The 22238-nt window shown below is 38.7% G+C and overlaps 2 protein-coding genes across 2 annotated transcripts in view; one reads left to right on the top strand and one right to left on the bottom strand.

The window, feature by feature from the left end:
- arhgap1 (Rho GTPase activating protein 1) overlaps nt 1-3174 on the bottom strand; it is a 49024-nt gene extending 45850 nt beyond the window's left edge. The window contains exon 1 of the mRNA XM_079185819.1: nt 3042-3174. The gene's annotated coding sequence lies outside the window, so the exon portion shown is untranslated. The remainder of the gene's footprint in view (nt 1-3041) is intronic.
- Nucleotides 3102-18039, top strand: arl6ip6 (ADP-ribosylation factor-like 6 interacting protein 6; the record flags this gene model as incomplete). The annotated part of the gene is made up of 4 exons (XM_079185825.1): nt 3102-3249; nt 13602-13655; nt 16335-16461; nt 16665-18039. The coding sequence occupies 4 exons, from the start codon at nt 3102-3104 to the stop codon at nt 16756-16758; spliced, it is 423 nt and encodes a 140-aa protein (XP_079041951.1). The 3' UTR covers nt 16759-18039.
- Nucleotides 18040-22238: the final 4199 nt, after the last annotated feature.

The raw sequence follows: 22238 nt of genomic DNA, 5'->3' as shown, positions 1-22238 counted from the left end.
CGTTCGACTATCAAAATGTTCAGCTCTTTAAGGAGAGGGCTGATAGGACTTTTCACATTTGTAATCTTTAAATCTTTTGAATTATTCAGCTTTTTGCAATTTTTTTGAATGGGATATCTATGGAGAAAATCTTCAGATCCTGTTAAACTTCTTCAACTTTCAAAGCCTTCTTCTTCCTCATACTTTTAGCTACAGACACCATAGTTCAACATTTCAACTAGAAGGGTTTTCAGCAGTTTAAATGCTTTCGGACTTCAACATTTTTCAGACAGGTAGTCTCCCATTTCTGTATTTTCAGCAATTTGTAATCTTTAAACTTTTTGAATTATTAAGCTTTTTGCAATTTTTTTGGAATTGGATATCTATTTTCAGCAATGTTTTCGCAATTAATTTCAGCTTTCAGCATTCCAACGCATTTTCAGCAGGAAATGCATTTTCTAGTTTGTATCAAAATACATTTTGATGTATTTTTGCCCATCTCTGGCGGAGAGGACGTGCAGGAAAAGCATACATTTACCGCAGATATCGTATTTTATATTACTGGGTGATTCCATATTTCAATTTGTATATTTTTATTTATATATTATTATTATTATAATTTATTTTATTTGTTGTGGCTCAAAGTGGGGCGGCGCCCTAGCGCCCTCTATTGACCAGCCGCCAGTTTAAGAACATTAATACTGTCCCTCCTGCCACTATCACGTTATGACACACCTATTGACCAAAGGATTGATTTAAATTAATTTGATGCATTAGGCTACTCACAAGACAATTAGTCAGCTGATGAAAATACAGCAGCCTATATCACAAATGACATGGTGGATATCATCTAAGGCAGTGGTCCCACTGGACCGCGGACCGGTACCGGGCCGTGGGTCATTTGGTACCGGGTTGCACAGAAAGAATAAATATTATATTATTTACGTTTTATTGTTTTTTATTTTTTTTTAAGTTTTGTTTTGAAAAATGACCGGATTCTCTGGCAATTTCATCCGCCTCTTGACACATGTCAAAACGATTGTCTCGGTCACAAGCCCGCCAACTAGCGGAAATGAATAAAAAACGTTTGGAGAGCTTCTTTGCAAAGGTAAAAAAAGTATTTAAATCGGCTCAGGCACCGAAAGGATGCACCGAAATCTGTGTTGTGTTTCGGTCCGGTAGGTACCGGTCGTATAGGTGCCATATTGGCACCGGGTTTCGGTACCCAAACCTACCGATGATGTGCATTCATGTGCATGCCAAATGCTCTGGCATCATGCCAACTAGGGTGACCTACATTGACATGACAGAGGATCAGTTTACTGTTGGATGATGGAATAGAATTGTTTCCTGTTATAATAGGCTATGGGATTGTTGCAATGTGGTTTAACAATGGGAATGGGACATCCATCGACAGCAGAGACTGTATTTGGAAATCCAGCTGTTTCAAAGTAACTGTGACATGTGGAGTACTTCCCCTGTAAGGCCACGAAATGCAATGGGACAGATGTGTAGTGACCAGGGAACAGAAGTGATGGAGATTAGGGGTGGGGGAAAAAATCGATACAGCAGAGTATCGCGATATTTTGCGTGGCGATATTGTATCGATATACGGAAGCCAAGTATCGATCTTTTAGTCTATAAATTATAAACTTTTTGGTACTAGAAAAATAAAATCAATTGCTTTTTCAGTCCACTAGATGGTGCCGAGTTGTTTTCTGGTGAGGCCAGAAGAGCTCCTGGGTCAGTGAGATTGGTAGGAAGTTGATCAAAACAAAGAGAGACATCGATCGGAGAAAGAATTCAGAAATGTGCCGTCCGCGTTTGAATCAGACGTCTGGACTTATTTGGATTTTTATTTAACAAGGAAGGCCGTCGCGGCATTTTTTTCACCGACACAGGTGTGCCCAAACTCTACAGAGATTAACGCGGCGCGAATCGCGTTAATCGCGTCATTCACGCCGCCGGTCTCTCCGGGGACTATTTGTGTTCATTCGCATGAAACGCCGTCATGTCTGGGTTCATAACATAGTCCAGAGGAGCTCTGTGGATTTCATCGAGCTCACTGTGTCTAGTGAGCCACACGTCGGCTGTTTACTACAGCTGTATGAACACAAAATAACCAGATTTGGCTGTGATTTGACGGCAATAAACCGACAAAAAGGGACTCCGAAATAACTACGTAATGATGCCCATTTGTACTTGTTTTCTCAATGGAGCTCGGATCGATCGGTGCTATGCTATGCTGACATTGTAGCAGCTCCATCAACACTCAACATAACGTCATCTAGATGTAAATACGGCAGCGTCTTTTCATTGTGTGCACCATATAGTGCATGTGCCTGGCTGCATGTGAGTCAAAACCCATATTTTAATGCTGATCGTATCATTTTATTTCGTCGTGTTTATCCGCCATACCTTGAATGCCGGTCCGTGAAAATATTGTCTTACATGAAGCCGGTCCGTGGTGCAAAAAAGGATGGGGAACTCTGATCTAAGGTCTGCCTGTTTCACATGAAGCCTCAGGAAAGATTTGATGCTTCAAGAAGCTTCATCTCACCATCACTACTCATTGCATTCATGCTTCATAAATCATACAGGTGGTGTGCATTTGTGAAGATTATCTTGCTGAACAAAACTTGTAAGTATGGTAACGTTTTTTGTTTGCCACAGAACTTATTTTCTGTAATATTCCAAAATCCAATGGAAAATCTCATTGGATGTGGAGGGAAACAGTGGTGCGGCAAACTTCCGGGGTTGGCTTACAACAATGCGTCATCTTGCACGAGTCCTCTGACAGCTGGTTCTATCGGCCTTGCTCTTGTTTGAAGTTAAAGGAAACTTACAACAAATATCCTGCTAAATATATCCCTGTAATACAGACTCTATGGGGAGGACTCCTGGTACCTGTCTGTCGTCATATGTGTCTCACACACAGGCTGCTTACAGGAGAAAACAGAGAAACTAAACTCACGGAAAAGCCCGAGGGACAAAGTTGTGTGCGGAAGTGCGTCTGTTAGTACACACGTTGTCCCATTAAAGGAAAGTTACCAGTAACCTACTTTATTAGGGGAGTGCGTCAGACCGGGACCTTCAGATTCCGGATCTCATTCTGTGAGACCATGCCGGGACAGGGACTTGGTGGAGCGGGATGGCCGTTCACCAACGGCCCCAAACCGTGGTCCGTGTTCGTGCTGTCGGTGTTTGGCTCCGCCGTAACGGTGGCCGCTGTGGGCTGTGTCTGCGCCCTCATCTACCCCATACTCAAAGGTGAGCGTGCACGTGTCTCTCATTACTGCGGTCAAGTCAGCAGACACCCAGATCTCCGTGGTCAACTCAGCAGACACTTACATTTTAGTGCACCTTTATGCTGAAATTCACGGTAAACGCATTCAAACGGCACAGATCGGGAGCGAGCGAAGGACTTTAAAAGTTAGCGGAAAGATTAACGTGAGATAACTTCCGGTTTCTTCAGACAAACATCCGGTTTTCAGAATAAGATGCCAACAAAGTATACATATTGCATAATTGAAATTAATTAAATGATTATATTCACATTGAGTATAAAACATGCTACCTGCATCTCGTGAGTTAAAGGGAAAATACATGTGTGAAGTGTCTTTATTCTTTGATTTGAGGGTTGCTGGAAATTAATAATACCTGACCACAGTCAATTAGATATTTTACTAAGCAAAAACTCTGAACTGAATTTGTACCTTCAAATGGCGCATTTTAAGGTGCTATAAAAATGTTTTTCTCAAAATCTCCACACAATAACTAATGCATATATGTTCAGGACAAAAATGGGTAATATCACAATCTTTGAGGTGCTAAAAATATTTTTCTCAATAATTCCATACAATGACTGATGTATATGTAATCAAGGCATCGTTGACTCCTTCCATAGTGAAAATGAAAATGTTTTACTGTACAAATTAAACAATCTTTCAGAGTAAAAGTCCTATATTTGAACGTTCAAAAAGCTAATTTCGGAATATTTGAGGTGATATAGAAATACTTTTCTCAATAATTCCACACAATGACTAATGCATATAAGTTGAGGAAATCTCTGACTACACATACAGAAAATGAAACATTTTTACTGTAGTAATTAAGAGATTTTCTAAAGTAAATATCCTACATTTGTTCCAAGAAATCTCCAATAACTGAATATTTGAGGTATGTAAAAAGAGTTTTCTTAACAATTGCACACAATGACTAGTGCACGTGTTCATGACAAGTTTGACTACAACCCTACAAAAAACAATCATTTTTACTGTAATAATTAATAGATTTTTTAAAGTAAACATCTAACATTTGTACATTAAATAAGTAAAGAACCTGCGGGAACAGCTGTCACACTGAATCTAAAAAAATGGAAAATTAACCACCTATTCTTGATAATCACCGAGGTTACATGCTGTTTAGTCATTTTAAATGTTTCTCCAGAAATGCAGGCTTTATTCATGTTTCCGATCTTTAATATGCTTTCACCAAATGTTCCATTGCTGTTTTCATCTTGTAGCAACTCTAACTAATCAAACTAATCTCAATGTAATAATATAAATGTGATATAATGTAATAATCTGCACATAATGTAAAGAAACCAAGAGCGTATAAAATTATAAAAATGTTCAGCATCATGTAATAAGTTCTTACATTATAATCAAAATACTACATTATAAAGAAAATAGTTGAATAATAAAAATAATTCTGCACATTTTGTAATAATAATAAAAAAAAGGCTGTCCTTGTACTCTTAACGCAAGGAACACTAACTTTTACATGATACAAGTGAAATCATAAATGTATTTAATTTGATTTAACACAAATTAGAAATGCTCCCTCGCAATGATGGTTGTCCGCCTGCAAATAATGTTTTGTGCACTTGTATAACGTGCACGTACCAGTTATTTATGTGCGTGAATTTTGAGCCTAATTAAATGCCATATTAAATTACTAGTTATGTATGGAAAATGTATTTTACAGGCTAAGAATCACCCAGTATATATTCAGCATTATCTCCATAACAGTTGTCATTTGTCCAGGTTACTGGATACCTTGCAATCCTGAACTTGTCATCCATCCAAAAGGCTTTATCAACTTGGATCTGATTGATTAAAATGTAAAAGTAGAAGGGTTCCAATGCAAGAAGACAAGGAGAGTTTTTTAAAATGTATTATTATACCATGTGGTAAATGTATTATATTATTCAACTGCTTTTTGACTTAATTTATAATGTATTAATTTTCTCATAAAGTAATAAATGATTATTCTCAAAACAGTTATGTTATGTGATCATGGTTTTCTTACATTGTGCTGATTATTACATTATAGACAGATGTCCTGAACATACAGTGGGTACGGAAAGTATTCAGACCCCTTTAAAATGTTCACTCTTTGTTTCATTGCAGCCATTTGCTAAAATCAAAAAAGTTAATTTTATTTCTCATTAATGTACACTCAGCACCCCATCTTGACAGAAAAAAACAGAAATGTAGAAATGTTTGCAAATTTATTAAAAAAGAAAAACTGAAATATCACATGGTCATAAGTATTCAGACCCTTTGCTCAGTATTGAGTAGAAGCACCCTTTTGAGCTAGTACAGCCATGAGTCTTCTTGGGAATGATGCAACAAGTTTTTCACACCTGGATTTGGGGATCCTCTGCCATTCTTTCTTGCAGATCCTCTCCAGTTCCGTCAGGTTGGATGGTGAACGTTGGTGGACAGCCATTTTCAGGTCTCTCCAGAGATGCTCAATTGGGTTTAGGTCAGGGCTCTGGCTGGGCCAGTCAAGAATGGTCACAGAGTTGTTCTGAAGCCACTCCTTTGTTATTTTAGCTGTGTGCTTAGGGTCATTGTCTTGTTGGAAGGTGAACCTTCGGCCCAGTCTGAGGTCCAGAGCACTCTGGAAGAGGTTTTCTTCCAGGATATCTCTGTACTTGGTCGCATTCATCTTTCCTTCAATTGCAACCAGTCGTCCTGTCCCTGCAGCTGAAAAACACCCCCATAGCATGATGCTGCCACCACCATGTTTCACTGTTGGGATTGTATTGGGCAGGTGATGAGCTGTGCCTGGTTTTCTCCACACATACCGCTTAGAATTAACGCCAAAAAGTTCAATCTTGGTCTCATCAGACCAGAGAATCTTATTTCTCATAGTCTGGGAGTCCTTCATGTGTTTTTTGGCAAACTCTATGCAGGCTTTCATATGTCTTGCACTGAGGAGAGGCTTCCGTCGGGCCACTCTGCCATAAAGCCCCGACTGGTGGAGGGCTGCAGTGATAGTTGACTTTGTGGAACTTTCTCCCATCTCCCTACTGCATCTCTGGAGCTCAGCCACAGTGATCTTTGGGTTCTTCTTTACCTCTCTCACCAAGGCTCTTCTCCCACGATTGCTCAGTTTGGCTGGACGGCCAGGTCTAGGAAGAGTTCTGGTCGTCCCAAACTCCTTCCATTTAAGGATTATGGAGGCCACTGTGCTCTTAGGAACCTTGAGTGCTGCAGAAATTCTTTTGTAACCTTGGGCAGATCTGTGCCTTGCCACAATTCTGTCTCTGAGCTCCTTGGGCAGTTCCTTCGACCTCATGATTCTTATTGTTGGAATGCTGTTAAGCATTCCAACTATTGTTATCCTGTTTCTCTTTATTGTTGGAATGCTTTTAAGCATTCCAAGTATTGTTATCCTGGGCCCTATTCCTCGTATGTGGCTAAGTGAGTTAGCCGGATAATTTTCAGGATGAGATTACATAAGTGAGGCTTTTCGGTTCCTCGAAGCAAGTTTGGAAAAATCACCATAGCAACACATCCATAAGCCTGAACCTGCTCCAGAGCAGGCTTGAGCTAGATCAGCTGGATAAGCTACCACTCCCCCGGAAAGAAGTGTCAGCTCCCTTCCTCAGAGATCCCATCGATGAGGAAGCGATATTAGTTAGATTAGCGTTTTATAGGGAGAGAGTTCTTCGAGATCGCCAAGATCCGTTATCACATCATGATGACTTCCTGTACGAGCGCTATCGATTCTGTCGACAAGGAATCATTTATTTACAAGACCTTCCCGAGCCGTACATTGAACACCACACGCCATCTACTGTCTCACAGACTGAATCAGAGCCTCGCGCTTTTTTGTGAGTGGTTCATGTTTGTACAGTGTCGGTGATGCGGAGAACATCGGGAAAGCCGCTGCATGCCGTGTTGTTCATAAAGTTTATTTGGCGCTTAAGAAACGTATGGATGTGTTCATTACATTACCATGGCACATGTTGTATTGACTCACCATTCTGAATGTTTTTGTGCTTGGTTTTTACTTGCTCCCGTGTCCTCTTGATGGCTGGGTTGCAACTACATGATGGTTGAAAGCACTCATAATGATGTGACAGTATTATTAGTACACCATAGATATCATTATTGTAGAACATGATTAAGGTGGACTCATGATAAGAATAGAGAGAATTACACACAATTTATTTTCACCGCTTATTATGAATAATACATACATACTGATCCGCCCATACACAGATTCACACACACATATTCAAACTCCTATTCTATATGGTAATCTACACATACATGTATATACACACACATACATACATACATACATACATATATATATATGATACATAAGCGCATACAGTACATATATCCTCATAAGTATCTATTAATTCGTATCAGTTAGATACTCTTTGGGCTTGTTTTTATATAGGACGGGCACGCGCAACGATCCTGTTGACTGACATCTGGCTCGAATTAACGAGACTGTTTGACTGTTTTGATCAGCCTTTGAGGAACCGAGATAGCCTGATGTCAATCATCGAGTTAATTTAAGCTATATAATAGGACATTTGATCGACTTAGTTGAACCACATACGAGGAATAGGGCCCTGTTTCTTTATTGTTCAAGTATTGTTATCCTGTTTCTTTATTGTTAGAATGCTTTTAAGCATTCCAAGTATTGTTATCCTGTTTCTCTTTATTGTTGGAATGCTGATAACTATTGTTATCCTATTCTTTATTCTTCAACTATTTCTTCCGTACGTATTTTGCAACGCTTCTCCTTCCACACTTTTTAAGCTACAGAAACCATTCAAATATCAAAATGTTCAGCTCTTTCAGGAGAAGTGTGCTATATCTCTTCATATTTCTAATCTTTAAACTTTTTGAATTATTAAGCTTTTAGCAACTTTTTTTTTGAATGGGATGTCTATGGAGAATATTTTCAAATCCTCTTAAACTTCTTCAACTTTCAAATCCTTCTACTTCCTCATACTTTCAGCTACAGACACCATTTTAACTTTAAACTGTTGAGAAAACCCTGATCTATTGCCGCATAATTCAGCTTTTTGATATCTTTTATACTTTCTGAACTGTCCCATTTTAACTTTTATGAGTTTTTCAGTCCTTTTCTGTCTTTATAATGGGTGTGTATTGCGCAGCTTAGAGTGTGTGATGTCACCGCTAGAGTGAAGAGCAGCTTCAGATTCTTGTGAAAAAAAGATTTGTCTTTTGCCTTTGACTCCACAATTTTCACTCTTCATATATATTTTTTTGATCTTGAAGTAGCTAATCGTGTCGTTGTTGTACACAAGTGACTGTGGAATCCCACAGATTTACACATTTGCAGAAAATCACTTAATTGAGAGGAAAAACCCACTTTCTGCTCCATAGAGATCAATGTTAAATCTGACCACTCATTTCTCAAAGAAAGCAGACGGTACCAGTTTTGTATATTGCGCTGGAGCTCACATTTTTAACACCACAAACATAAAAAACACATCAGCGGTATCCATATTTTATTGATTAGTCTCATGGTTTTGGTATAAAGGGCGTATGTTCGACAGGTAGTTTTGTTGAAAATCGCTGTTCACTCTAATCTCTCACACAGGTGCTGCAATCACCATGCACCCAAGCACACAGGTGTTTCTATGAGATCATTAGTGATGTTTATACAGAGGCACTGAGACACACACGCACACATGACTTGGAGATATGCGTGATGCTGCTCAGCCAATCAAATATGGGTATTCTGACAAGTTTCCTGATTCCAGTGAGATGTACACACACCGAGATGAGGAAAGACCTGGCAGAGCAGGACAATAGTTACTTTAGCTGTAAATGTTAAAACATAGGACAATCTCCAAATGAGAAGGATTGCCAGAGAGATCAGAGTGTCTGTCTGTCTCTCTCTGTCTGGTTATCTCTCTCAGTCTGTCACTCTCTCCCTCCGTCTGTCTGTGTCTCACTCTCTCTCTGTCTGTCTCTCTACGCACACGACATGGAGGGATTGTTAGACCTCCTGTCTGCCTGTCTCTCTCTCTCTCCCACTCACTCAGTCCATCTAACTGTCTGCCTGCCTGCATGTCTGTCTCTCTCTCCCACTCACTCAGTCCATCTAACTGTCTGTCTGCCTGTCTGTCTCTCTCTCACACTCACTCAGTCCATTTAACTGTCTGTCTGTCTGCCTGTCTGTCTCTCTCTCACACTCACTCAGTCCATCTAACTGTCTGTCTGCCTGCCTGTCTCTCTCTCACACTCACTCAGTCCATCTAACTGTCTGTCTGCCTGCCTGTCTCTCTCTCACACTCACTCAGTCATCTAACTGTCTGTCTGCCTGTCTGTCTCTCTCTCACACTCACTCAGTCCATCTAACTGTCTGTCTGCCTGTCTGTCTCTCTCTCACATTCACTCAGTCCATCTAACTGTCTGTCTGCCTGTCTGTTCTCCATGAACAGGCTGCTGGCACACAGGTGTTCGTGATTAAGGTAATCAGCAATGTTGATAAACACAGACTCACAGACACACGTGCACATACACTTCTCTCTCTCTATCTCTCTGTGTGCATCTCTCTCATTCAGTCATTCAGGTCTTGGATACTTTTAGAGGACCCCCCCACACACACTTATTCTAAAGGTGCGTTCACACCAAACGCGATGAACGCGGTGCGAATCGCATTCATCGCGTCCATCGCGCCGCCGGCATCGCCGGAGACTATTTGTGTTCATTCGCATGCATCGCATCCATCGCGCTGACGCGCCGAAAAGGGGGCGTGGCTTATCGGCCTGAAAGCTGTTCAACTGTCCGCCATCAACCGTAGAAAAATAGCCTCTATTTCTGCTCAGTACGTGTTGTGGAAGTCCCAGATATCACGGGGAACTAAACACCGTCATCTCTGGTTCATAACATAGCCCGGAGGAGCTCCGTGGATTTCATCGAGCTCACTGTGTCTAGTGAGCCACACGTTGGCTGTTTACTACAGCTGTATGAACACACAATAAACTGACTTGGCTGTGATTTAACGGCAATAAACCGACAAAAAGGGACTCCGAAATAACTACGTAATGATGCCGATTTGTACTCGTTTTATCAATGAAGCTCGGATCGATCGGTGCTAGGCTATGCTAACATTATAGCAGCTCCATCAACACTCACGATAACGTCATATAGACGTAAATACGGCAGCGTCTATTCATTGTTTGTACCATATGGTTTACACACACACATGTCTACACATAGTTTGGTCCGGTCTCTACTGATATGAGGGATCGTAGAGCTCTGGGAGAACATGGCGGCTACAGCATTTATTTTCTGATTTAGCAACGGCAGGACTTCACTGATGACGGGGAGAGCAACTCAATGCTGATTGGCTATCGCGCTGGAGCGTCACGCGATTTTTTCGCAGAAGTTCAAATATTTCAACTTCTGCGCTTGGGGCGTTATGACGCGCCAAACGCGCCGCGCCATCGCGTCTGTACATAGACTTTGTATGTAATCGCGCCGCGTTCATCGCGTTTGGTGTGAACGCACCTTAACGCTACTAATACTTCTACTACTTATAATACTTCTACTACAACTACAACTTCAACTACTACTACAACAAATATCGCTACTGCTGACATTTTTTAAGCCACAGAACCCATTCAAATATTAAAATGTTCAGCTCTTTCAGGAGACACCATAGTTAAACATTTCAACTAGAAGGGTTTTCAGCAGTGCAGTTTAAATGCTTTCAGGCTACAACATTTTTCAGACAGGTAGTCTCCCATTTCTGTATTTTCAGCAATTTGTAATCTTTCAACTTTTTGAATTATTAAGCTTTTTGCAATTCCTTTTTTTGAATTGGATATCTATTTTCAGCAATGTTTTTGCAATTAATTTCAGCTTTCAACTACTACTACAACAAATATCACTACTGCTGACATTTTTTAAACCACAGAAACCGTTCAAATATTAAAATGTTCAGCTCTTTCAGGAGAGGGGTGATGTTGACTTTATATATTTGCAATATTTAAACTTTTTGAATTATTAAGCTTTTTGCAAATTTCTTTTTTAATTGGATATCTATTTTCAGCAATGTTTTTGCATTTCATTTCAGCGTTCAGCATTCCAACGCATTTTCAGCAGGAAATGCATTTTCTAGTTTGCTCTGACATGCACTGTGAGCTGTAAGGTCTTATATAGACAGGTGTGTGCCTTTCCTAATCAAGTCCAATCAGTTTAATTAAACACAGCTGGACTCCAATGAAGGAGTAGAACCATCTCAAGGAGGATCAGAAGAAATGGACAGCATGAGTTAAATATGAGTGTCACAGCAAAGGGTCTGAATACTTATGACCATGTGATATTTCAGTTTTTCTTTTTTAATAAATTTGCAAACATTTCTACATTTCTGTTTTTTTCTGTCAAGATGGGGTGCTGAGTGTACATTAATGAGAAATAAAATGAACTTTTTTGATTTTAGCAAATGGCTGCAATGAAACAAAAAGTGAAAAATGTAAAGGGGTCTGAATACTTTCCGTACCCACTGTATATGCATCAACCATTGTCTTGAAATATATTTTTACAGTACATCAAATATTGACGTATTAGCTTTTTTGACTGTACTTATTTAGGACTTGACTTTGAAAAATCTCTTAATTGGTACAGTAAAAAAGTTTCTTTCAGTTTGGGTGGAGTCAATAATGTCCTTAACATATATGCCTCAGTCAGTGTTTGGAATTGTTGAGAAAATACTTTTTATAACACTTCAAATATTCCGAAATTACACGTTTCTCTGTAAAAATGTGTGACTTTTACTTTGAAAATCTCATAATTGGTAGAATAAAAAGATCGTATTCTCTGTATAATTGTCGTCAGAGATGTCCTGAACACAAAAAATATTTGATTCTCAGTATAAGTATAGTTAGAGATGTCATGAACACATATGCACTAGTCATTGTCTGGAATTATTAAGATACTACTTTTTATAACACCTCAAATATTCAGTTATTAGACGTTTTCTCGGTTCAAATGTATGACTTTTACTCTGAAATATCTCTTAATTGGTACAGTAACATGTTTTACTTTTCTGCATATGTGGAGTCAGAGATGGCCTCAACACATATGCCTTGATTAGATATACATCAGTCATTGTTTGGAATTATTGATCAAAAACTTTTTATAAAACTTCATATATTCAGTTATTAGACATTTTCTCGGTAGGAATGTAAGACATTTACTTTGAAATATCTCTTAATTCGTACAGTAAAAATTTCAGATTTTCTGTATGGGTGGAGTCAACGATGCCTTGATTACATATACATCAGTCATTGTCTGGAATTATTGAGAACAATATTTTTGTAGCACCTTAAAAATGTCAGAATTTTGCCATTTGAAGATACAAATTCAGTTCACAGTTTTTGCTTACTAAAATATCTTAATTGACTGTCAGTCAAGTATTATTAATTTCCAGCAACCCTCAAATCACACATGCGTATTTTATCTTTAACTCACGAGATGCAGGTAACATTTGTTGTACTTAATGTGAATATAATTCATTTAATCTTATTTCCATTATACAATATTTGTTGGCATCTTATTTTGAAAACCGGATGTCTGTCTGTAGAAAACCGGAAGTTATCTCACGTTAATCTTTCCGCTAACTTTGTGAAGTCCTTCGCTCGCTCCCGATCTGTGCCGTTTGAATGAGTTTACCGTAAGTTTCAGCATATAGGCGCACTAAAATGTAAGTGTCTGTTGACTTGACCAGACACCGCGGGGGTGTTAGCTAAAAGTAAACATGTGGACACTTCCTGGACATTTTGAGAAGTCTTCAAATCAATGATGCAGAAAACTGTAGTTCTAAAAGGTTTCATTTAGCACTCGAGATGACCAAAATCAATCAATCAATCAGCTGTGTTATATGATTTATGATTTTAGGATGATAACCATTGCTGAATATGTAGAAAACAGGGTTAGCGTACATGTACAGTAAGGCACTGACTTGTACTTTAATATATCATCATACTATGTATCATTTAAAGTGCTCCTTAAACCTAAAGTAAGTCAAGTCAGTTTGACTAATAATTCACTTTAATAATAAATCAAAACAGAAAGTAAATCCTCATATTACGAGGATTCATGAAGTGGATCCAAACTGAAAGTAAAGAATATTTTGTCAAACTGTACCATTGGGGAAATAATGAAACAACATAAATCCAATGAGATGCTTTAGTTAGAAACAAACCACATATTGTACAGTAGCAGTAGTAGTACTGCTACCGTTCACCAGCAGCAGTAGCAGTACTACAGTAGCAGTAGTAGTATTGCTACAGCAGCGGTACTGATTCCTACTGACTCTTTCAGAACTGAGGGCAGAGAGAGTGACATCAGCTGATTGGACTGAAGAGAGGGTGTTGGGTGAGTATCAATATGTGTTCGTTTAGAACAGAAAATAGTCCAACAGTCCACAACATGAAGATATTCACTTTACTAGCATGAATATTATGGAGAAAAGCTGGAGCCTTCACATAGAAAGGACTTCAGTGTTTAATCAATTATGAAAATGATTCCTGATTGACTAATCTCATCATGGACTACTCCTCTCGGCTGTAAAAAAAAAAAATATATATATATATATATATATATATATATACAGTACAGTGGCGGGCCGTCAGGGCCTGCAAAGCCTTCTCTGCTGGCCTAAACAGAATCACAAAGTTATAGCTATTTTATAATTTAATATTTTTTCTTAAATACATTTAATTTTTTCTTATATGTATTATAATTTATAAAAATATTTTTCCCATTATCTTATTTTCTCATTGCACAGCTACTGTGCTCCTCAGTTGCTCTGCTTCCAGTGCAGCTTGTTTTAAGTAGAGCTTTTATCCAATCAGATTTCACCTCTGCGTCTCTAGTAAGAAGAGAGGCCCCAGGCCTGCAGACTCACCCAGTGCTGCCATGTGCAGTTTAAGTTGAATGGGGACGATATTGTTGATTCAACCAATCAGATCTTTAGTTTAAGATTCATGGCCCACCAGAGCGGTTTGCAGGCCTAGTTACGTCAGCATTACTGCAGCTCGATGCCTCTCTCCCGCAAGGTGCAGAGTGTGCTGTGATTGGTCAGTGGGCGGGCACGTGACTATGTGCCCGCGAAACATGTTTGCTAGCAGCAGAGCTTTGGTTGTAGCAGACAGAGTTCAAGTGGAAATATTTGAAAGACATTTTACCTAGCTTTGTTTTTTTAATATCAAATGGCGGAAGGAGGAGAAACGGATTTAGTGGCGGAGTTACTGGGAACGCTTTTCTCAAGAAGGACATTTCTGAACAAACTGGACACAGTAAGAAACGACCCCACAGCTAGCAGCCCTGACCCAGCCAGGAAAAGGATTTGTATGCAGCGTCGGAGAAGCGTTGCACATGTTATGGCTGTGAATGTGTTTCATTTTAACTGAGCGTCGGTACTTTTGGAGAGACTCGAGTGGATCTACAACTCAACGACCACGTTCGCAGGGAATTCAGCTCCACAACCGCGGCCCGCCCTTCACCGGTCCACGGCCGGTGTGCGAGTTTAACTGGTTTTGAATTAACTGGTTTATGGTCGAGTGCGTAAAGCAGATGTGTGGTAGGAGTGGCCTCTCAGGACCCATGTAGAATAAACAGGAAATACACATTTCTATAGTTTCTCCTCTCTTTCATGTAGTTTCTACGGTTTCTTTTGAAAGAATATAAACGTAACACTTTGTTGGAATATGTACTACTCGTTAACGAGGCTGTGGTTGAGATTCCGAGGACGCATGACGAGGACCAGAGTGAATGACAGAGTTGGTGGTAGGTGTCGATGCCTGTTCAAAATACTCACGTCAATAAATCCTTTAAGAAACGCTCTGTTGTCCGTCTTCTTTTTGTATCATATATCGTTACTAATCTGATGTCAAGTCGATGTGAGACCTGTCTGTGCATTCATGCAGCCTGTGAGTTAAACATACTGAGCTCAAACACCGCGTACAGATGACTGTCAGCTGTGGGGAACTGTGATCCACCCAGATTAAGTTGTGATTCAACTTCTGTAGGCTATCTCACAACGCGTATGTTTTATGTTAAAGACTACGGACATTCATGTTATGTTAACGATACTCTACACTGTGCAGCACACATTAATCTAGATTAGACATGACTGGTAACTGTCGTTTTGTTACTAGAGGGACCGAACGTGAATAACTACACGCAGGGGTTAGTGTGTCTGTTGAAACATTACGATGGAGAGGCTTGTTGCAGCATTAATTTAGGATTTCGACAGCATTACCACGACCAGTTATCCATCTTCATTACGAAGGCTGTATTGTCCGGTAATGACGCAGCATCCCGTCATGCTTGTATTCATGTATCTGCACTCTGCATTTCGTGTTTTGTATGATAGGTGTTGAACTTCATGTAACATTTTATTTCATTTGTCAAATGTTGCAGTGTTATGTGAATATGCGACTTTTACACGAAACAAATAATAACCCGTAGCTGTGACGTCATAATGAGGTTATTAGAAGTGTAGAACAGCACTGAAGGCCCAGGTATAAAATCCACGGCCCGCCACTGATACAGTATATATATACAGGACTGTCTCAGAAAATTAGAATATTGTGATAATCCCCATACGTGTGATTTAGTTTACTGAACCAAGCTGAGTGTTTTTCAAGGCTCAGGAAACCCTTGCAGGTGTTTCGAGTTAATTAGACGATTCAAGTGATTAGTTGAATACCCTACTAGTATACTTTTTCATGATATTCTAATATTTAGAGATAGGATATTTGAGTTTTCTTAAGCTGTAAGCCATAATCAGCAATATTAAAAGAATAAAAGGCTTGCAATATTTCAGTTGATTTGTAATGAATCCAGAATGCATGACATTTTTGTTTTTTTAATTGCATTACACAAAATAAAGAACTTTATCACAATATTCAAATTTTCTGAGACAGTCCTGTATATATAGATGCTAGTAGCACACATGCTGGCCTCTGAGTGGCAGGACTGGAGCTCTCTTTAAGCCTGGATAGATATTCATGGAGCTGTGTGTGTGTGTGTGTCTGTGTGTGCGTGTAGGTTTCTGGAGTATCCTGGTGCTGTCAGTATCAGTAGGATGTATCTGCTGTGTCTTCTCATGGACCCTGACCTACCTGGACTCGTATCAGCCTGCCGTGGTGTTGGGATCACCACTGGTCCACTGGAGGTAACACACTGCACTACACAAATATATATATATATATATATATATATATATATATATATATATATATATAGTAGTAAATATATATATATATATAGTAAATATGACACATGATCCAGTCAATGTGGTTCAACACAGTCTTTGACCTCAGGCGGAGACTTCAACATGTTAAAACAGTGTGAGTGTGTGTGTGTGTTTTCTTCTAGAGATGCATCTGACCATGGTTTCCACATGGGCTATGGTGTTGCTGTCCTTAATGGCATCATGGCTTTGCTCACTGTCATCTGGAGCCTCACCTGACACACACACACACCCTCAGTACAAGTACTGGGCAGCGATCACCATATGACACTGCAAAGAAATGAGAAGGTCCCCATTATTAATTCAAATGAAAGTTTAGAATGAATTTGAGTCATTATGTGTCTCTTTTTTACCAACACTAACGCTATGTTCACACTACGAGCGACAAAAGCACCATTAAGGTGGAACGGAACAGGGTGAAACAAAAGCATATGATTGGTTGACTCTTTACTATTACTTTATTGGAGACGTCGCACAGCAACAAGTACGGGTTAGTAGCTTCACGGGTCGGCAGCTTCACGGGTCAGCAGCTTCCATAGAAAGGGACTTGTAGGCTGCTGCTGTGTGCTTAGTTTGAGTGGTTGTGTATAGGTCAAATGTCTCCTTATAGTTCCTGTAGTACACTCCAGATGTTTTGTATTCAAACAATTACACTGTATGCAAAAGTACAGAATTAGCCCAGTAGGTTGTGTAATTCTGTCTTCACTTCTTCAACTCTGTCTACACAGGAAGCATTTACTCCTTTTTTCGGGTCTGCCTCGTGCAAGTCAAATCTATGTTCCACCTTTCTAGATTTAGTATTGTGCTGTTGATGCTATCTGTCCAAGCAGTCGTCTGCTGGCTGAAGACATCTTGTGTACACTGATGGAGGACTGAAGCAGCTGTTGCTGATGTGCTATGTTCACTATGTTAGAAACAAGAAATGACCAGATGTTGTAATAATAACAATAATAATAACTTTATAGGAGTAAATAGGATATACATGTTCTTTTCTGTGATGGACTGTCCACTATATATGCAATATTAAAGCCTTACTTCTGGCTTCAACTGTGTTGGAATTGTCCATATTTAAATACTAAATCAACGGCACAAAAATAAACATGGGCAGTTTCCACTTGAATGTGTGAATGTTTGTGAACGAGCTCTGATAAATGCTCTTGATTTAGTTTGACAAGTGATACCGAATAAGTGATAATAAATCTGCAACATGTTGGGAGATCTCTGTCATTATAAGGGAATATTTATTTTTGAAAATAAAGTGTTAACATCAGAAGAGTTCGGTTGCCTATTTATTATGTACTGTGTATTTAATATGTATTTAAGTGTCACAAGCAGAGCAGTATTCTTCCTTCTTCTGTTTTGTATTTTTGTATTGCTTTACTGAGTTCAGTCTAGATATGTGCCACGCCCAACATAAGATTAATACACCGAATCAAGTGAGTTTTATATACATTTTCAAAAGAACTTACAGAAACATGCAGTCATTGGAGGTGTAATATAAATAACTAGCTTTGAACTTTAACTTAGCATATTAAGCTAATGGGAGACACAATGCACTAATAGCAACATGCTTTAAAACTACACATACACTCGGGCACTTAGAAGGGTGGAAAACACTAAGAGGGTCAGAAACTGCGTCAGAGCATTCCCGCATCTGCACGCTACAAGAAGAAAAGTAACACAAAACAGGAAGTGCCTGAGAGATACACCAAAATAGGGGAATTTGTAAGCACATTAAGAATAAGCTTAAACAGTATGCTATATATTTTAAGACACCTTTGTATGTTTGAAAACACTTTTATACATTTGTAAACACTGCTATATATTTGTAAACACTTCTATATATTCGTAAACACATTTAGTGAAGCTTAAACCATATGCTATGTGCAGTAATCATAATATGTCTTTAAGTGTAAGTCACAGAGTGAGGCTGCAGTGATTCTCACACAGACAGAGGCCCCTCTGCAGCTGCCTGGTACAAAGTAACAGTTTAAACCAAAAAGTAGTTAGGTGACCTTGGCACTGGGATGAACTTTCTCTGCACCTCGACAACACACGCACACACTGAAAAGATGACAGCAACCACCGGGACGAGAGCCAGCGTGGGCGGAAATGCCCAGTGCTCCAACCAGGCCGCTTTCACGCTAAACAAGCACCGCCTGCCACTATGATTTTGTCCAATAGGCTTCCATAAGAAGAACCTACAAAAATATACCTGCGCACTCTGTGTAAGCGCTTATTGGTGGATATCTGACTCTAGGTCAGACGTTCACTGTTAGGTCCGTGCACGTTTAACTGCCGGAATACACTACTCATGCTGAGCTTGCAATAAAGCAAATTGATTTTAATACTTGTCTCTCGATCTCCGATGTCTTAAAGTGAATTAATTACACAACAGAGGTCATTAAAGGCAGGGTTGGTGATGTTCTTCAACAACATTTTAGATATGTTTGTTGAAATTATCATTACATCAATAAATCAAATGCTCTGACAAAAAAGGGGGAAAACCCCAGTATCTGTGGCTGATGCAGGACTGTAATAATATGTAATTTGTGGTACGTGAATGTAGTGAAGGGACGGGACTGTCAGTGTTGAAGACTTTGAGTCTTTCTTTCTAGATTTAGTGCTGCTAGCTTCAATCATTGGAATATAGTTTTTAGGTTGGATCACTTTAAAATCTTAAACTCTTCATAGTTCCTCAAGAACCAACAGTAGCTCTAAATGTGATAGTTGAGAAATCATTGTTAGAGAATTCAATATTTAAGAGCATAAAAAATGAAAAATACATCTTTAGGCAGTAAATTGCTGAAAACTGCAGATATTGATGGAAACATCATGAAGCTGTGAAATAAACTGTCCTGAGGCACTTTTTTGAAGAAAATCTTTAAAACTATGTATACTTTCACAAAGTCCACGTTTGGCCCCCTCTCAGCCTGAAACGTGTTTTAAGAGCATAAAAAATGAAAAGTGCATCTTTAGGCAGTAAATTGCTGAAAACTGCAGATATTGATGGAAACATCATGAAGCTGTGAAATGAACTGTCCTGAGGCACTTTTTTGAAGAATATCTTTAAAACTATGTATACTTTCACAAAATCCACTTTTGGCCTCCTTTCAGCCTGAAACGTCTTTTGAGGGCATAAAAAATGAAAAATGCATCTTTAGGCAGTAAGGTGCTGAAAACAGCAGATATTGATGAAAATGTCATGAAACTGTGAAATACACAGTCCTGATCGACTTTATTTAAGAGAATCTTTGAAACTATGTATACTTTCACAAAATCCACTTTTGGCCTCCTTTCAGCCTGAAACGTCTTTTGAGGGCATAAAAAATGAAAAATGCATCTTTAGGCAGTAAGGTACTGAAAACAGCAGATATTGATGAAAATGTCATGAAGCTGTGAAATACACTGTCCTGAGGCACTTTTTCGAAGAAAATCTTTAAAACTATGTATACTTTCACAAAATCCACGTTTGGCCCCCTCTCAGCCTGAAACGTGTTTTAAGAGCATAAAAAATGAAAAGTGCATCTTTAGGCAGTAATGTGCTGAAAACAGCAGATATTGATGGAAACATCATGAAGCTGTGAAATAAACTGTCATGAGGGACTTTTTTGAAGAGAATCTTTGAAACTATGTATACTTTCACAAAATCCACTTTTGGCCTCCTTTCAGTCTGACACGTCTTTTGAGGGCATAAAAAATGAAAACTGCATCTTTAGGCAGTAAGGTGCTGAAAACAGCAGATATTGATGAAAATGTCATGAAACTGTGAAATACACAGTCCTGAGGCACTTTTTTGAAGAGAATCTTTGAAACTATGTATACTTTCACAAAATCCACTTTTGGCCTTCTTTTAGCCTGAAACGTCTTTTGAGGGCATAAAAAAATGAAAACTGCATCTTTAGGCAGTAAGGTGCTGAAAACAGCAGATATTGATGAAAATGTCATGAAACTGTGAAATACACAGTCCTGAGGCACTTTTTTGAAGAAAATCTTTAAAACTATGTATACTTTCACAAAATCCACTTTTGGCCTTCTTTTAGCCTGAAACGTCTTTTAAGAGCATAACAAATGAAAACTGCATCTTTAGGCAGTAAATTGCTGAAAACAGCAGATATTGATGAAAATGTCATGAAACTGTGAAATACACTGTCCTGAGGCACTTTTTTGAAGAGAATCTTTGAAACTATGTATACTTTCACAAAATCCACTTTTGGCCTTCTTTTAGCCTGAAACGTCTTTTGAGGGCATAAAAAATGAAAACTGCATCTTTAGGCAGTAAGGTGCTGAAAACAGCAGATATTGATGAAAATGTCATGAAACTGTGAAATACACAGTCCTGAGGCACTTTTTTGAAGAAAATCTTTAAAACTATGTATACTTTCACAAATTCCACTTTTGGCCTTCTTTTAGCCTGAAACGTCTTTTAAGAGCATAACAAATGAAAACTGCATCTTTAGGCAGTAAATTGCTGAAAACAGCAGATATTGATGAAAATGTCATGAAACTGTGAAATACACTGTCCTGAGGCACTTTTTTGAAGAGAATCTTTGAAACTATGTATACTTTCACAAAATCCACTTTTGGCCTTCTTTTAGCCTGAAACGTCTTTTGAGGGCATAAAAAATGAAAACTGCATCTTTAGGCAGTAAGGTGCTGAAAACAGCAGATATTGATGAAAATGTCATGAAACTGTGAAATACACAGTCCTGAGGCACTTTTTTGAAGAAAATCTTTGAAACTATGTATACTTTCACAAAATCCACTTTTGGCCTTCTTTTAGCCTGAAACGTCTTTTGAGGGCATAAAAAATGAAAACTGCATCTTTAGGCAGTAAGGTGCTGAAAACAGCAGATATTGATGAAAATGTCATGAAACTGTGAAATACACAGTCCTGAGGCACTTTTTTGAAGAAAATCTTTAAAACTATGTATACTTTCACAAAATCCACGTTTGGCTTCCTCTCAGCCTGAAACGTGTTTTAAGAGCATAAAAAATGAAAACTGCATCTTTAGGCAGTAAGGTGCTGAAAACAGCAGATATTGATGAAAATGTCATGAAACTGTGAAATACACAGTCCTGAGGCACTTTTTTGAAGAAAATCTTTGAAACTATGTATACTTTCACAAAATCCACTTTTGGCCTTCTCTTAGCCTGAAACGTCTTTTGAGGGCATAAAAAATGAAAACTGCATCTTTAGGCAGTAAGGTGCTGAAAACAGCAGATATTGATGAAAATGTCATGAAACTGTGAAATACACAGTCCTGAGGCACTTTTTTGAAGAAAATCTTTGAAACTATGTATACTTTCACAAAATCCACTTTTGGCCTTCTTTTAGCCTGAAACGTCTTTTGAGGGCATAAAAAATGAAAACTGCATCTTTAGGCAGTAAGGTGCTGAAAACAGCAGATATTGATGAAAATGTCATGAAACTGTGAAATACACAGTCCTGAGGCACTTTTTTGAAGAAAATTTTTAAAACTATGTATACTTTCACAAAATCCACGTTTGGCTTCCTCTCAGCCTGAAACGTGTTTTAAGAGCATAAAAAATGAAAACTGCATCTTTAGGCAGTAAATTGCTGAAAACAGCAGATATTGATGAAAATGTCATGAAACTGTGAAATACACAGTCCTGAGGCACTTTTTTGAAGAAAATCTTTGAAACTATGTATACTTTCACAAAATCCACTTTTGGCC

This window comes from Pholis gunnellus (genome assembly GCF_910591455.1).
Source record: "Pholis gunnellus genome assembly, chromosome: 24".
Taxonomy (NCBI): Eukaryota; Metazoa; Chordata; class Actinopteri; order Perciformes; family Pholidae; genus Pholis; species Pholis gunnellus.
The sequence above is the reverse complement of the archived record's forward strand: the minus strand, read 5'-3'. Positions and strand labels throughout refer to the sequence as shown.